The sequence below is a fragment of the Canis lupus genome, chromosome 5 (genome assembly GCF_011100685.1).
Source record: "Canis lupus familiaris isolate Mischka breed German Shepherd chromosome 5, alternate assembly UU_Cfam_GSD_1.0, whole genome shotgun sequence".
NCBI lineage: Eukaryota > Metazoa > Chordata > Mammalia > Carnivora > Canidae > Canis > Canis lupus.
In genome coordinates, this window is record NC_049226.1 from 15510160 (window position 1) to 15527032 (window position 16873).

The window sequence follows — 16873 nt, forward strand, 5'->3', positions numbered from 1 at the left end:
GTGATCACCTGGCTATACTGTACCGCTGTGATGAGAGAAAAAAATAAGAGAGGTTGCTGTATTTTAAACAGAGAACAATGTTTTGTGTTAGTCTTAAATTTATTGTATTTTGTTCGCACACAGCTGATTTCTTTCTCAGGGAATGTTTGCCTGATGCCATTGGAGACCCTGCCCTCAGAGAGCCTCTGAGAGGGTTAATAATCTAGAAGAGGAGATGGCACCTGCACAGGTCTGGAATATGAGGCTCTCCTCAGTAAGTTGAATTTATTATCTCTTTTTAGAACACGAGTATAAATAAAGATTGGATCATGGGCCAGATGACTGAAACGAGAACCTTGATTTAGAGGTTCCTGTTTGCATCTGTAGCTGCTTCAGTATGCACGCAGTTGGTTTGTTCTGAGCCCGACCTTCTGTGCAGGCAGAAGTCTCTTGAGTCGGTCTTGGGTACTGCACTTGAAGCAGAATTCAGTGCATTGCTTCCCCTGGGTGCGCCTCATTGTGGGTAAGCAGTTGCTTTGAATTTCTTAAGGAGTGATTCAAACTTTTCTCTCTCAGAAGAAGTCTGGTTCTGAAGGTTTTAATTTGATGGCCACGTTTACCCTGCTCTCAACCTCTGCAGGAAGAGACTACTGGCATAAGGTAGGCTGGTGGGCGCAGTCTTCCTTTCTAGAGAGTCGCTTCTTTTAAGATCCCCAGAGAAAAGAGGGGGTAAGAGGTTTGCTGTTAATGAAAGAGTGATGGTGATGATGGTGGTGGTAGGACTTGAGCTTCTAAGTTGCCTGTGTTTTCAGGTAGAGCAGTGACTAGTTGTTCTCCTGACTAGCTGTCCTTCAACTCATGGCAGAACTTGTCCCTCATTGTTTCCCTTCTCCCAATCCTAGATAGGACACTGTGTTTGTGTGTGTGTGTGTGTGTGTGTTTAAGATTAATTTATTTATTAGAGAGGGAGCATGCATGAATGGGAGAGGCAGAGGGAGAGGGAGAGAGAATCTCAAGCAAACTCCACACTGAGTGTAGACCTGGACATAGGGCTCGATCTCACGATCCTGACATTATGACCTGATGCAAAACCAAGAGTCAGAGTCTCAACTGATTGTGCCACTCAGGCGCCCCTAGATAGGTCAATATTTAATGTTAAAAAGTAAGGAACTTAAACCTCCCAAGAGAGCTAAACTATTATTCTTTCTTGTCATGCCCCTTGTAAAGCTCTGATCTCATGAAGGGTGTAGGGTGACCTGAGCTGCTGTAGGGTGGTTTAGATGTAACCCAGTCTAAGGAGGGAGTGGCAGTAATGACTTCCAAAGTCCCCTTCAGGTTAAAGGGTTGACCAATGTAATTGAGACTGCCTTGTAAGGAGCCATGTAACCTCCCAGCCCAATGTAGAAGAAGTGGTCTTAGAAGGAAAAATAAGGATGCATTTCAAGAAGTTAATGCCTTGGAGTGGTTACATGGATTCATACACCTATAACAATGAGAGCCTTGAGGTGTGCAGCAAAGGGTAAATGGAGAGCACTTAGCATCAGGGGGGTGAGGGGTGGGCTAGGCAAAGGGGGATGGGCCACGTAAGAGAAGCCTGGACAGTTGTCTGTTGCTTAGTGGTTGGTTGTCCTTACGAGCGGCAAGCACTTGCATTCAGAAACAGCGCCTCTCCCTTATTTTGTCTTGTAATGCTGTAATATATGGGGGTCATTTTCGCATCCTGTGTGGTAGTCTCATTGTCACGAGTCTCTTTTCTGAAGATGTTTTTCTGTCATCATTGTGCCAAGGGTAACAATTCCTCTGCACTCTTAATAATGGGAAAGGGGATCCTTATAGTTACAACTCTCCGAGGGAGATAGAAGACATGCATTAGGAGTTCTATTATGAAAGCACTGTGAGCTCGGGTCAAAATGTTTGGCCAACATATGAACTGCCTTACTGTGCAGAATTATCTCAAGAACATCTGCTGAGGAGATGTCAAGATCTGAAGGAGCAGGTTAGAAGCTGAGAATTTAAATGGAATCTTATTTAGAAGGTGCTTAAAGGAGCATCTGATGCTTTGGTTGGATTTCTAATGACCGAGATTCATTTATATAGATATTATATGTTTGCATATGTAAAATTCTGAATTTCATTATTCAGCTATATATATATTCAGGACATATATATTTGGTATATACTGAATATTTATGTGTATATATATATATGATAGGAATTTCTGAGTATTTGCCAACTAACAAGGAAATGAAAACTGGGCTAAAGTATCTTTGGTCTTGTTGGATATTTTTCTGTCCTTTGAAAAGTGGTTCCTGAATCCTACCCTGGGCCTCACTCCATGCTGGCACTGGAGTTCCAGTGGCACACAGACGCAACTCTTGGCTTTGTGGAGCTTTATAGTCTTGGGAGGTGAAGGTGGAGAGCAAGACTTTAATTAAACAGGCATACAAATCAATAGATAACTAGAAATTGTGGCAAATGCCCTAAAGGAAAGATAAATAGTACTATTAAAAGTTATGGCTAGGAATCTGACCTAGTAAGCATGGCTCAGGAGAGATTTTCCTAAAGAAATCACATTAAAAAAAAAAAAAAGAAATCACATTAATTTTCGATCTAAAAGCTGAACAGGAGTTCACTAGGTGAAGTGGGTGGGAAGAACAGCCAGGGAGCAGATTCACCCTGTTTTGATAAATGAAGTTCAGAGAAGTTTTGCTCTAAAACATGGAATACTTTCACTAATATGAGGAGCAGTATCACTACAGAGAGGGGTTGGGTTCTGATCCAGAATGCCTGAGTTTAAATCCTGGCCCTACCACTTGCTATGTGTTATTAGGCAAGTCACTTCACCAGTTGGTGCCTTAGTTTCCCCTTCAGTAAGACCTCATAAGGTGGTTGTGAAGATCAAGTGGGTCAATGTGTATAAAGCACTCAGGTAGTACCTGGCATAAAACCCTCTCTGATTTTTAAAAAAGATTTATTTATTTATTCATGAGAGACATAGAGACAGAGTCAGAGATACAGCAGAGGGAGAAGCAGGTTCCCCGCCGAGAGCCTGATGTGGGGACTCTATCCCAGGATCTGGGATCGCGCCCTGAGCCAAAGGCAGCCGGTCAACCACTGAGCCACCCAGGCATCCCTAACCCTCTCTGATTTATTGCCTATCAACAACTGGTTTCTGGTATGCTACTATATTAACGAGGCAGGGAAGAAGTCCCATTCTTTCATGGTAAGGAAGAGGCCTAGGGAGATTGAGCGATTTCCCAAAGATCAAAGAATTAGTTAATGAAAGGTCTGACCCAGGAAGAGAACTTTTTTAGAAATTCAAATTAAAAAAAAAAAAAGAAAGAAATTCAAATCAGTGCTTTTTCCATGAATTTATTGCTTCTCTCTTCATTCACATAGAATTCTAATGGTGCATATGAGTACTTTGAACCAAAAATGGTATCTTCTAGTCATTAGATTGCACATTTCTCAAAATTTGTTTGAAAATGGTTGAGTGTGGCTCTGAGGACTTGAGTGTGGTGACTAGGTTCAGAGTTCCTTTAGGACCGCTGGTGTCCTCTTAGAATAGAATGGTCTCGTTGTAGGAGATCTAAGTTGATGTCAATGTGATGGTCATATTGGCAGCTATCAGCACGTACCCAGTATTTGCCAGACACTTTCCTAGTGCTGTGGCACAGGCCTGGGATACTTGAAAAAAGAATGTATGGTCCTCCTTGAGACTCTAGGCTTATTGGAGTTTGGTGTTAGACCTGTAAATCCAAGCAGGTGGTGCACTGCTCTGGAGAATGTATGAGAACTGTTTGGTGGACAAGAGCGGGGAGCATAATCAACTCCCTGCAGAAGAGCAGCATGTTTTGCCTACTGAAACTCATTCTTATGCATCCAGAATGGGAAGTGGTCTCAGCTGTCCCAGATGTGATGAATTAACATCATAACATACTGTAAAGGAAGTCCTTTATCATGCTCACCCATGTAGGGTGGGATGTGATGGGTGTTAGAGCCAGAAGAAGACTATGGCTATCTTGAGAGAGATCTGTGTTTTCATCAGATGTACTTATATTTGGGGAAGCATAGTGTGACTTTTGGTATATCTGAGTCAGTTCAATTATTATCTACATTGTGATGGGATTCAAAAATTGAAACTTAAAAGTTTCCAGTTCATTCTGAATCATCATTTGCCATTCTATCTAAAGGTAGATGCTCAGAACCCCGAAGTCTATTAACACTACAAATTTCCTATCTCATTTTTAGTTAGTTTTCTTTTTTTATTTTTTATTTATTTTTTATTTTTTTAATTTATTTTTTATTGGTGTTCAATTTACTAACATACAGAATAACCTCCAGTACCCGTCACCCATTCACTCCCACCCCCCGCCCTCCTCCCCTTCTACCACCCCTAGTTCGTTTCCCAGAGTTAGCAGTATTTACGTTCTGTCTCCCTTTCTGATATTTCCCACACATTTCTTCTCCCTTCCCTTATATTCCCTTTCACTATTATTTATATTCCCCAAATGAATGAGAACATATAATGTTCGTCCTTCTCCGACTGACTTACTTCACTCAGCTTAGTTTTCTTTTTTTAAAAAAAGATTCTATTTATTGAGGAGAGACAGAGAGAGGGAGGCAGAGACATAGGCAGAGGGAGAAGCGGACTCCCTGCCGGGAGCCCCATGTGGGACTGGATCCCAGAACCCAGGAATCACGACCTGAGCCAAAGGCAGATACTCAACCCCTGAGCCACCCAGGAGTTCCTCATTTTTAGGTTTTCTATCTCATTTTTAGGTTATGAAAAATAGGATCTTATGTGGTAATTCAAAGCACTGTTATCTACATGATCATACGTGATCCTTGCATTATTACTCCCATGTCATAGGCAAGGGAACAGGTTGAGCAAGGTCAGCTGACTTCTCTGCATAAGGGGGGGCCTAGGGTAGGACCTTCTTGAACAATTTGACCCTGATTTTCCAGATGGAGGATTTTGTTGATTAGAATGCAGGTAAGGAATCTCTTAGGTAATATTTTTTTACAAGTTAAAATGCCACCGCATGTGCTGGACTTCCCAGCAGAACTGGGCAGGGTGCTGTGATGGGATTTCCCAAAAGATAACTTTCCTCCTAGCAGATTCGAGGTAGAGTCCCTTCATTGGCAGGCTGTTCAGGATGCAGGGATCGTGGCTGAGACCAGACAGAGTAGTTGGTAGGAACCCAAGGCTGGTTGGATTATGACTCCTTGGGGTTGGTGTTCTTCTGTTTCATTAAGAAAAATGTGGGGTAAGGGTGCCTGGGTGGCTCAATCAGTTAAGTATCTGACTGTTTCGGCTTGGGTCATGATCTCAGGGTCCTGGGATGGAGCCCTCCCATCAGGCTCTGTGCTGGGCATGAAGCCTGCTTGAGATTCTCTCTCCCTCTGCCCCTCCCCTCTCTAAAAAAAAGTGGGGATAAAAGGGAAAAAAAAAAAACAAAACTCAACCTCGCCATTGACATTTCATGCAGCTTGTCTGCCACAGAGTTTGCTGAATGCCTTAACTGGGTTGAAAATTATCTCCTTTCTCACATGCCCAGAACATTTTCTATATGTTTAAAAGTAGTAATTTTAATTTAGTTGGAGAGATAGGCAAAACTTGCACTCTGAGTCTCTGGTAATCTCCTGTTTATGTGAAACTCTAAGACTGTAGAATGGCTAGGGTTGTCACCTCAAAGATATCCTGAAATTATTCACTTTTTTCCTCTCGAAAAGCCACTTTCATCTAATTTTCCCTTACAGCCAATATAAAGCGGCCCCCAAGTGACTCTCCAAACACACCGCTCTGTTTTGTTTCTTCATAGCAGATTCCAGCATCTGCTACTTTCTTGTTCATTCATTTGCCTCTTTTTTTCCCCTTCCACCCACCGCCCCCCCAACTTGCAAACTGCACGTGAGCGGGGACCCTGCCCTTCTTGTTTGGGGCTGCATCCCAGTGTCTCCGACAGAGGCTGGCCCACAGAGGCACTGGTTGTGGGTTTGTTAAAGTGACAAACTTCTCTTGAAGCTGTTTTCTGATTTTTGTTTTCTTTTATCTTAAGACTGAAAAATTGGCGAGCAGCATGTTTTGCCTACTGAAACTCATCCTGATGCCAGTGTTACTGGGTAAGTAGAAACCAAGGGACCAAGGAGGGTACTTGATTTCTCATAAGTCTCGTGCATTTTCAAAAGCCAATTTTATATATTTTCATTTCCCCTTGGTTTGTTGAAAACGGAAATCCTAACCTGGAACTTTGGAGTTTTGCTGAAACAGCTGTTTTTGAAGCCAGGGAGCAAACTCTTTCTTGGAAAGCTGAATCTTCCTCTGTTTCTATTACACACGGAAGGCCTTCTGGTTCTGAGCTGGGTGTTCTAGGACCTGCCTATGTGCTGCAGAGAAAGTCTCTCTGGAATTCCTGCCTTTTAGATTGTAACTTTAAAACCACAGCTAGTCTTGGATCAGGAAATGAAATCACCAGAGAGAGCCCCAGAACTCAATGGCATTCATGCTTTTTGTCATTCTAGCCTTCTCTTGGTTCTGCAAAAGTGCTGAGCTCTTTCACAATCTGGGGGAGTCCCTTTTGCCAAGAGCTTTCTTTCTTCAACTTACCCTAGCAAGCCTGCCTAGGGCTTCCTTATCTTTCAGGTTTCTCCTTAAACCCCACTTCCTTCTAAAAAACCTCCTTTAGCTGCCCCTGCGGGCCGCAGGCTTAGTTGGAGTCTCCTATTCATGAAACCTCTGTGCTTGGAGCTGCTTGGGGCTCATCTCTTCTTTCTAAACTGTTCATCCTCTCTTCCCACTTTTTCTCTTTATCCATGGATAGCGCTCCATAGGAAGAATAAATGACTCAGGAGGTGCTTTGCTCTCATCATCTTTTAGTTTTCTCTTTATTACTATTTTTTTTTTAAACTGTGCATAGTGACCTAAACACCTACTCAGCAAGGTACAAAAAGAACTGCCTTTGCTCTAATTCCAGGCAAACCAAGAGCGTGCACAAAAAGGCAACCAGACAGGCACACAGACACCCCCCTCCCCCAGAAAATAGTATGTTTTTAAGAGAATTTGTTTTCATAGAAGCAGGGTTGTAATGCTCTGGGGGTCTTTAGACATTTCCCCAGAGGTGCAGGAAGCAGCCTGCAGGTTTCTGCCCTTCCAGCCAGAGTTAACAAGCCAGTCTTGTAGGTAGCCACTTGGCATGAGGGGTGGTGGTGGTGGCGGTGGTGGTTGTATTTCTCTGTGGAGAGGTTTGTCTTCCTCTCTAGAAAGTCTCATTTTGGGGGTGCCTGAGTGGTTTAGTCGGTTGAGCATCTGCCTTCGGCTCAAGTCATGGACAAGGGTCCTGGGATCACGTTCTACATCAGGCTCCCTGCTCAGTGGGGAGCTTGCTTCTCCCTCTGCCTGCTGCCCCTGCTTATGCTCACTATCTCTGATCAATCAATCAATCAATCAATCAAATCTTAAAAAAGAAAATCTCATTTTCTTCAGCCATCTCTCTGCAAAGGTGTAAGTTTCTCTTCACTCTGGTGGCTGCTCTTTGCTTTCTAGCTACCCTTCACTTAATTCTACATATAGCACTCTTCGTATTAAATGAAATTTGCTTCTTAACCTTTCACCACATGTAAAGTTGCTCAGTTCTTTCTTACAGGAAAATTCCAAATCGGTTTTGGAGCTAATTTTGATTTCTTTCAAAACAAGTCCCTCCAAAGGGTTTAGAGTTCATGTTTTCTTTTCCGTCTTCCCTACTGTGTGTGCCTGCTGTTGGGCAGGAAGTTAACTCTCTTCTCTCAGGGCGACAGCTTGCATGGAAAGACTGGCACATTTTCTGTTTATTCCCACATGCGTTCATTTGGCTCTTCCTCCATATAAACTGGCCAGCATCTAAACGCGTCTTTCTTGATGTTGTTGTCTCTTTGCACAGTGCACATCTTGTGAAAACAGAAATATCTGTGTACTTGGTTTTGTCTTTTAGTGAAAAGAAAATGACTCGAGCAGTACACAGATAACGGAATGGGGTCATGTGTGCAAAACACCCAGAGGCTGAAGAGACAGGGCTAATGATAAAACTGGAGTGGGAAGGTGGGGAGAGGACAAACACAAAGGAAATTCAATGGAAAGCCATGCTTTTGTATTGGCCTTTTTAAAAAAATATTTTATTTATTTATTCATGAGAGACACAGAGAAAGAGGTAGAGACACAGGCAGAGGGAGAAGCAGGCTGCCTGTGGGGAGTCTGATGCAGGATTTGATCCTAGGACCCTGGGAACCTGACTTGAGTCGAAGGCAGATGCTCAACCACTGAGCCACCCAGGTGCCCCTCCATTTTTTAAAAAGATTTTATTTATTTATCCATGAGAGACACAGAGAGAAAGGCAGAGACACAGGCACGGGAGAAGCAGGCTCTCTAAGGGGAGCCGAATGTGGGACTTGATCCTGGATCCTGGGGTCATGCCATGAGCCAAAGGCAGATGCTCAACGACTGAACCACCCAAGCATCCCTATTTTTTTTTTTTTTAGAATTTTTTTTCTCTATTTTAGAAAGAATTTATTTATTTGAGAGAGAGAGAGAGAGAGAGAGAGAGAGAGAGAGAAAGAGTACAAGCATGAGTGGGGGCAGGGGTAGAGGGACAAGCAGACAGAGCCTGAGTCCAGAGCCTGAGTCCAGAGCCTGAGGAGACATGGGGATCCATCCCAGGACCCTGAGACCATGACCTGAATCAATGACTTGATTGTTTCAAACCAAGAGCTGGACGCTTAGCCCACTGTGCAACCCAGGCACCCCTGGATTGGCCTAATTACAAAGACCTGCATGACAGCCAGAATTAGCCAGCAAAGTCAGAGATAAGCTTTTGTCAAGGAACTAAAGAAGGAAAAGAAGAAAGATGCAAAAATACCTGTTAATGGGCTTTTTAAAATAGGGAACCCATGGGAAACTAGGATCCAGAGACACCTCATTTCCTGTTTATGGATGTCTAAATTCATGACCTGAAAGGAGGATGTCAAGGTTTCTCTTCTTTCTTTAGAAAGGAGCCTGGAGAAAGGAATTCTGGGGAATGGAGAGGGGCCCAGTTAGGAGACTGAGAGCAGATAACCTTTTTGCAGTATTAAGATTGCAGAACTCCTCTGACTTGGGAGGCATGTGTGTACCTAGAGGGTCTTTCTCTTCCTTTGGGAATGCCATGCTGGCTTGAGTGAGGAGCCTCTGAGTACTTTGTGTCACGTCATCTGGGGAGGGAAGATGTAGAGTTACTTAGTGATTAATACTGATTTTTATATTTGTCTAAATGATGTCTCCTCTTGCCTTTGACTTCTATAGATTATTCCTTGGGCCTGAATGACTTGATTGTTTCCTCCCTTGAGCTAACAGTCCGTGTGGGGGATTCAGCCCTGATGGGATGTGTTTTCCAGACTACAGAAGAAAAGCGTGTGATCAAGGTAGACTGGATGTTCTCATCAGGAGATCGTGCCAAGGTAACAAGGAGGAAATATTACTGTAGAAGTCCCTGGCCAATGGTGTCAGGACAGTGTGGGCAGAGGTAAAAAACAGGTCATTAGGTGCTATGAGGTAGTGTTGCAAGAGTTTGGGCTCTGAAGCTTGTCAGAACTGGGCCTTTCCTAGATTGGCCCCTTGGCTTTGTGATCAGCTGGGCAAATTACTCAACCTTGCTGAACTTCAGCTTCCTTATCGGTGAAGATGAGGGTCATTATCATAATGGTAATGCTTAACTTTTGGGTCATTGAGAAGTAATGGAAGACATGCACATAAAGTTTTTTTTTGTTGTTTCTTTTCTCAATGTCTGCCCTTTGTAGAGTTGTACAGGTGGGTGGGAGGGCTGAGAAGGGTAAGAGCCCTGGTCCAGACAGAAGAGGTGTGAGAATGATGTCACAAGAATCTTTTCTGCGGAGGAGAGGGCCAGATTCTTTTTTTTTCTTTGATACTTTCTCACATTATTAAGATTAACAGCATACTTATATATCTAAACATTTACTGTAAGTTTTCAGTGACATTTAAACTCTGAATTATCTTCCCATAATTAAGTTTCTTTAGGTATATTGGTTTATATTTTCTAGAAAATACTTATCTTTAGGTCACAAATAGGAAAGAGTATAATTTGCAAATGTTACAAAGATGATTCCAACCTCAGCTAACCTTTTCCCCAAACTGCAACCACTCTTAGTATTTAACGAAAAGAAAGACCAAAAACAATTACTTAAATGTTATCACTGTGTGATTGTGGTGACTAAGAAATCCCTGAAAACTCCATAAGCCACGATTACTGGAAAGCTCAGAACACTAGCAAGGCTTAATTGCAAAGTATTTAACAGAAGGCCACAAATTGTGTTTTCCTACGAGGAGCTAGGAACTATGGATGTCATTTAGTAATGCATTAGAATGGCATTGCCTAGTGCAAGTGCTGCACAGAAACTCCAGGTCTCCTCTTCTTTATCTATTATTTTGGATAAGCTTCCATAATCATAGCATGGCAGCCACTAAGCCATAGTGGCCTCCGTCCTTCCATAATCTTTTGGCAGCTGCTGTGACCAACCGGCAGCCAGTAGCTGCAAATGGGTATCTCCGGGACAACAATCCACCCGTTGTTAAGCTTCTCCAGAAGAGGTGAGAGGGCCAGATTCTTTTACCATTCTGTGCACCATTTATATGCTGGGGAGTCACCTCTTTCTCCTTTATGGCTGCTTCAAGTTTTCAAGTGATGGGATCAGCTGATATAACAAGGCTGAGGGAGGGTGTTTAATGGAAGCTCCTCAGAGTGGGAAACAGTGTATAAACCTCATCAGAGGGGATACACTCTGGATTGTTTATGAAATACATACTGAGTAATGTGTTACCCATAGTAAAGTCCTGAAGCTTGCCAATGAAATACTCTTTCTGTAGCTCATAGCACATTATTCTTATAATGCTATTCTCACTCAAAATTTTATTAGTATTTTTTATTATAAGAAGGACAAGCCCGTGGCTTAAGTAGAAATCCTTATTTCTCCCTGTCCCAGCCTGTAAGCCATTCACTGATGATGATTCCTTCTCAAGCTGTATGATATACACTGCCTGGGGGAGGGCAGAAAGGGGATGGGCGACAGCTGACATGCCAGCCAGGAATTGTCACAACTCTCAGTCTGGAGGATTGCATCATGCCTTTGAGTGCCATCCAGTCCAGGGGCCATGGCAGAAAACAGGGTGAACATGAAACAAGAGTTTCAAAAGTTCTGGGTTTGAATCCCCAGAGAGGGATCTTCAGAGTGGGTGTTACATTTTACTTTAAACTGTAGGAAATGAATGTGTGGACCTTACTTCACTAAGGCACAGGGCCTTGTTGAAGTTAGAATATTGCCCAGCACATTATTATTATTATTATTATTATTATTATTATTATTATTTTTTTTTTTTATTCACTGGGTATCAAGTGATGATGATGATGGTGGTGATGATGGTGATGATGGTGATGATGGTGATGATGATGGTGGTGATGATGGTGATGATGATGATGATGTGATGATGGTGGTGGTGATGATGGTGGTGGTGGTGATGCTGCCACTTCCACAGAACAGGGTATTTTGGATCTGGACTCCTGGGTCTGGTTCCAGTGACTCTAGACTTTCCCCAATGTTGTGTTGCCCTCCAGGATGAATATGTGCTATACTATTATGCCAACCTCAGCGTGCCTGTGGGGCGCTTCCAGAATCGTGTGCGCTTGGTGGGGGACATCTTACACAATGATGGTTCTCTCCTGCTCCAAGATGTGAAAGAAGCTGACCAGGGAACCTATACCTGTGAAATCCGGCTTGAAAAGGAAAGCCTGGTGTTCAAAAAAGCAGTGCTGCTGCATGTACTACCAGAGGAACCCAAAGGTATGGGAATGCTTACTTAGAGAAGGGTGAAGGGGCAAGAGATTTGGTGTGCAAAGAAGGAAGGAACAGATTTTATTGAACAAATGCCAGCCTTTGGTCTAGATACTTATCACAGAGTTAATCCACAATAATCAGTGCTCTTTAAATAAAAATAATGAGAATAATTATTTTGTTTTACTATTTTAAAAAGATTTTATTCATTTATTTAAGAGGGGGGAGTGCGGAGAGGAACAGAGGGATAGTGACAGGCAGACTCTGGGCTGAGTGAGGAGCCCCATGTGGGGCTTGATCTCACGATCCTGAGATCATGACCTGAGCCAAAATCAAGAGTAAGTTAGTTGCTTACCTGGCTAGCCACCCAGGTGTTCCGGGAATGATTATTTTATTATTACCTTACATGTGTTCCATCCTCATGAAAATGCCGTGTAGGAAGTATTGGTCTAGCTTTGCGCAGTGGCAATATTGTAGCCAATGAGGTTTATCTGAGGCATGATTATTGCTAATTGGAAGTATTGATCTTTTCATTTTACAGATGAGGTAATTGAGGCTTAGATGTGACTTGCCTAAGGACACATATTTATTAAATGAGATGTCTGGTACTTAAAACCTGGCACCTCTGACAACAAAGTCCCTATTCCTTTTATTCTACCCGGGTACTTCCTGTTGGTTATCCACACTGATGCCATGTCCATCCATATGTCATAGGTTCCTGTGGTAAGTGTTCTGGGGGATAGAAAAGAGAAGACATCTCTCTAATTTCTTTGGAGTTCATTTTCCCATTTGTCAATGGAGGGAGTGGCTTCAGTAGGTGGGTGGTTTTATACCATGCTCTGTAGAAGCCTGAAGGTTCAATGAACCTGGTAGACTGTACAAAGGGTGAGAACAGGGTAGGGGGTCAATAGAGGACCGAGTCAGGTAGGACCTCAGGCTCCAACCTCCACTGGGACCCAAGTCCTTTATATTTTTCCTGTTTTATTTGTTGGGCTGCCATGTAAGATTATATATATAGTTTATTATTATTTATTAATTTATTAATTTTTATTTTTATTTATTTATTTTATTGGAGTTCAGTTTGCCAACATATAGCATAACACCCAGTTCTCATCCCGCCAAGTGCCCCTCTCAGTGCCCATCACCCAGTCACCCCAACCTCCCGCCCACCTCCCTTTCTACTACCCCTTGTTCGTTTCCCAGAATCAGGTGTCTCTCATGTTTTGTCACCCTCACTGATATTTTCACTCATTTTCTCTCCTTTCCCCTTTATTCCCTTTCACTATTTTTTATATTCCCCAAATGAATGAGACCATATAATGTTTGTACTCTGATTGACTTATTTCACTCAGCAAAATACCCTCCAGTTTCATCCACATCAAAGCAAATGGTGGATATTTAAAAAAAGAAATCTGCTGGGCAGCCCCGTTGGCTCAGTGGTTTAGCGCCATCTTCAGCCCAGGACGTGATCCTGGAGACCCAGGATCGAGTCCCATGACAGGATCCCTGCATGGAGCCTGCTTCTCCCTCTGCCTTTGTCTCTGCCTCTCTCTCTCTCTCTGTGTCTCTCATGAATAAAAAAAAAAAAAAAAAAAAAAAAAAAAAATTCTGCTGCCTTAATAAAGTTTGAAAACCGCAGAATTAGACACGTTCTTTAAAAGTGTGCGTTGAAAGAATAGTGTGTGGTCTTAGGAAAGCTTGCAGTCTAGTTAGGGAAATAGAATCTGGACCTCCTCCCCTCTCCCAGCTGTTCAGGTCCCCTCTGTTCGTGAGCTCCTTTGGAGCATCCTGTGCGCCTCTTTGGTGATACTTATCATACCTGTCCAGTTGTATCTTCCCTGTCTGCATGGGTCTGTATTCTTTATCCTCTGACTAGCCCCGGACACCATGCCTAATACAGAGTAAACGATTAATAAACATTTGCTAAATGAATGAGATTCTTTTTTTTTTAAAGATTTTATTTATTTATTCATAGAGACAGAGAGAGGCAGAGACACAGACAGAGGGAGAAGCAGGCTTCATGCAGGGAGCCCGACGTGGGACTCAATCCAGGGTCTCCAGGATCACGCCCTGGGCTGCAGGCCGCGCTACACCGCTGCGCCACCGGGGCTGCCCTAAATGAATGAGATTCTTGAATTAGCATCTCTCACTTGAATCCAGTTTTGAAAAAATGGAGTTGTAGAAGGAATTGTAGAAGGTGGCCTCTGGCCCGTTCTCCTCATTTTTCCTTTTTTTTTTTCAATTGACATTTTTAAAATTTCTTTTAAAAAATATTTTATTTATTCATTTGGGGGGGGGGCACACAAGCAGGGCAAGCAGCTGAGGGAGAGAGAGAATCAGACTCCTCACTGAGCAGGGAGCCCGATGCGGGGCTGGATCCTAGGACTCTGAGATCATGACCTGAGCCAAAGGCAGATGATTAACTGACTCAGCCCCCCAGGTGTCCCTTTGTTTTGACTTCAAAGCTTGAGTTCTCCAAAAAGAGGAGATGAATTGGCTGCTTCCCCAAGGATTATTTTTGGGCTACTCCTTTCTGCTTTGTCTTCTGATGCCATGCCCGGACACTTGTCCATACAAGCATGGTCTACAGAATAGGTGCCTTTTCTCTCTTTGAAGAGACAGAGAGGGCATGAGCCAAAAAGAGCCAATTTCAGAATTGGAGAATCCATAGAAACAGGCTAGAACAATGTTAGGGCTAGTCACACACTTCCCTGGTAGCCAGTGGAGCAACCTGTATTTTTCTCTTCAACCAGAAAGGGAGTAGAGGCACCTCCTCCAAATGTGCCTGGAAGCCACTGGAAGGTTATTCAGCTTGCTTGATGGAGGTTGGCTTCCCCCATGTGAAGCCATCTGTACTTTTCTCTACAAAGTTTACTCCTCACTTTATAATTTTTCTGTGATTCTCCAACTTCAATTCCCTTTTCTCATAGTTCTTACTTTAAATACCATAGGCAACATTCTTGCAAATAAAAATAATATTAACTTCCTGTGCCTTTGCTCTAGAATCAGCTCTGCTTCCACTTAATGTGAGGTGGTATAGTGAGTGAGAGCTTGGGCTTTTCTTCCCTCCAGCCTGAGTTTGCCTGCTGTCTCTGCCTTTTATGGGCTATGTGCCTTTGGATTCTTTCATCTTCTTCTGAAAATGGGAGGATAACAGTGCATATCTCAAAATACCATAATGACGAGCTGACATGCTACATACAAGGTGTCTGGCCCATGCCTGGTACGATAAAAGCTGCAGAATGGCTCAGTTATTATTATTGCATTTATTTTAGTAGGCTTCATGCCCAGCGTGGAGCCCAACGTGGGGCTTGAACTCATGACTCTAAGGTTAAGACCTGAGCTGAGATCAAGAGTCAGACGCTTAACCATCTGAGCCACGCAGTCACCCCATCACTGCATTGTAAATGTAGAGTTCAGTTCTTAGTGTACTGTCAGGTTTAGTTTAATTTTTTTTTAAATTTTTATTTATTTATGATAGTCACAGAGAGAGAGAGAGAGAGAGAGGCAGAGACATAGTCAGAGGGAGAAGCAGGCTCCATGCACCGGGAGCCCAATGTGGGATTCGATCCCGGGTCTCCAGGATCGCGCCCTGGGCCAAAGGCAGGCACCAAACCGCTGCGCCACCCAGGGATCCCTACTGTCAGGTTTAGAGGGACTTCCCCTCCCTACTATTCTTTGGAGTGAATTTTTATTACTTTCAAAATTATTCCCTCCATAGAGTTTCAAGTTCATAATATTTTCTTTTGTTTTGCTTTCCTCCTATTGTGCATCTCTCCCACTGGGCAGGAAGTTCATGTTCTCCCAGAGAAACAATTTGGATGAAAGGCCAGCTTATGCACTGTGTTTGTTCCTTCATGAGCTTTGCCTGATGCTCTTTTGAAGGAATTCGGCCCAGCTAAGACCCAGGCTTGTGTCTCCCTAAATATCATCTTGCCTTTCATTTCTCAACTGACTTTGTGGTTGATTTGTGTAGTACATTATTGAAAAATCAGAAATATCTTGCTAATTTTTTTTCAGGAGCCCCTCAAAATTACTTATGCAATAAGCATATGATGGGGTCAGCTGCTCACACAAATAAGCAGAAGGAAGAAGGGAAGCAGGATCTTCTGGGGGGAGTGGGGGCAGGGATTGAAACAGAAAAAAAAAATCCAAGAGGAAAGCTGTCTGTTGTCTTGGCCTAATTAGCAAGCAGTCCTGTGACCTGTACTGTAGCCAGAACTATCCTAAGCAAGTCCTAAGACAACTTGTAAAAAGAATAAGAGAAATTGAAGAAAATCGCCTGTGAACCAGTTTTTCAGCTAGAAGAGCCAGTGGGTTATATATAAGCATGAAAATTATGTAACTTTCTACTTCCTGTTTATGTTCAACAGATGTGGGTATCTAAGTTGGTGAACAGAAAGAGGGGGCTTTGAGATTTTCTGTACTTTCTTTAGTACAGGTTGATGTGGAGCTGGGACTCAGGAGAAATTCTAGAAAAGGGGAAGGAGCAGGGAGCTAAAGGGAATCACAAAGTGTTTATTGTAGGATGAAGATCCCTCAGAGTTGATGTGTGTAGGTGGCTGTGGCTACTCCCTTACCCATGGGGTGTCATGTAAGTGAGAGGCCTCTCGTACTTTGTCCACACAAGATCATCTGGCTCATCTGCAAGAGTGAATGTGTACAGTATTTGGTGGTGACATTGATTTTATGGCTGAGGATCTTTGGCTAAGCATGATTTCTTCTAGAAGTTCTTGGACCTCTATAGATGATACCTTGGGTTTGACCTGAGTTACCATTTTATCCCCAGAGCTCACGGTCCATGTAGGGGACTCAACTCAGCTGGGGTGTGTTTTCCAGAGCACAGCAGAAGACAAACACATGACCAAGGTAGACTGGATGTTCTCATCGGGAGAGAATGCCAAGGTAAGGAGAAGTAGCCATCACTGTGTAGCAGAAGCCCCTGGCTGCTGGTGTCAGGACAGTGTGGGTAGAGGGAGAATTTAGGCACCAGGTGCCATGTGATGGTGTTGCAAGGGGCTTGAGCTTTGGAGCTTGTCAG

At 43.2% G+C, this 16873-nt stretch overlaps 1 protein-coding gene and 1 pseudogene across 1 annotated transcript in view; both read left to right on the plus strand.

Annotated features, from left to right (window-relative positions):
• The first annotated feature begins 132 nt into the window (after positions 1-132).
• JAML (junction adhesion molecule like) overlaps positions 133-16873 on the plus strand; it is a 28318-nt gene continuing 11577 nt past the window's right edge. Inside the window, exons 1-6 of the mRNA XM_038536002.1 lie at positions 133-253; positions 556-639; positions 6042-6105; positions 9293-9447; positions 11616-11841; positions 16622-16737. Of these exons, the coding sequence (XP_038391930.1) occupies positions 215-253; positions 556-639; positions 6042-6105; positions 9293-9447; positions 11616-11841; positions 16622-16737 (684 nt within the window). The 5' untranslated portion in view covers positions 133-214. The remainder of the gene's footprint in view (positions 254-555; positions 640-6041; positions 6106-9292; positions 9448-11615; positions 11842-16621; positions 16738-16873) is intronic.
• On the plus strand, positions 12284-12452 carry LOC119872087 (annotated as a pseudogene).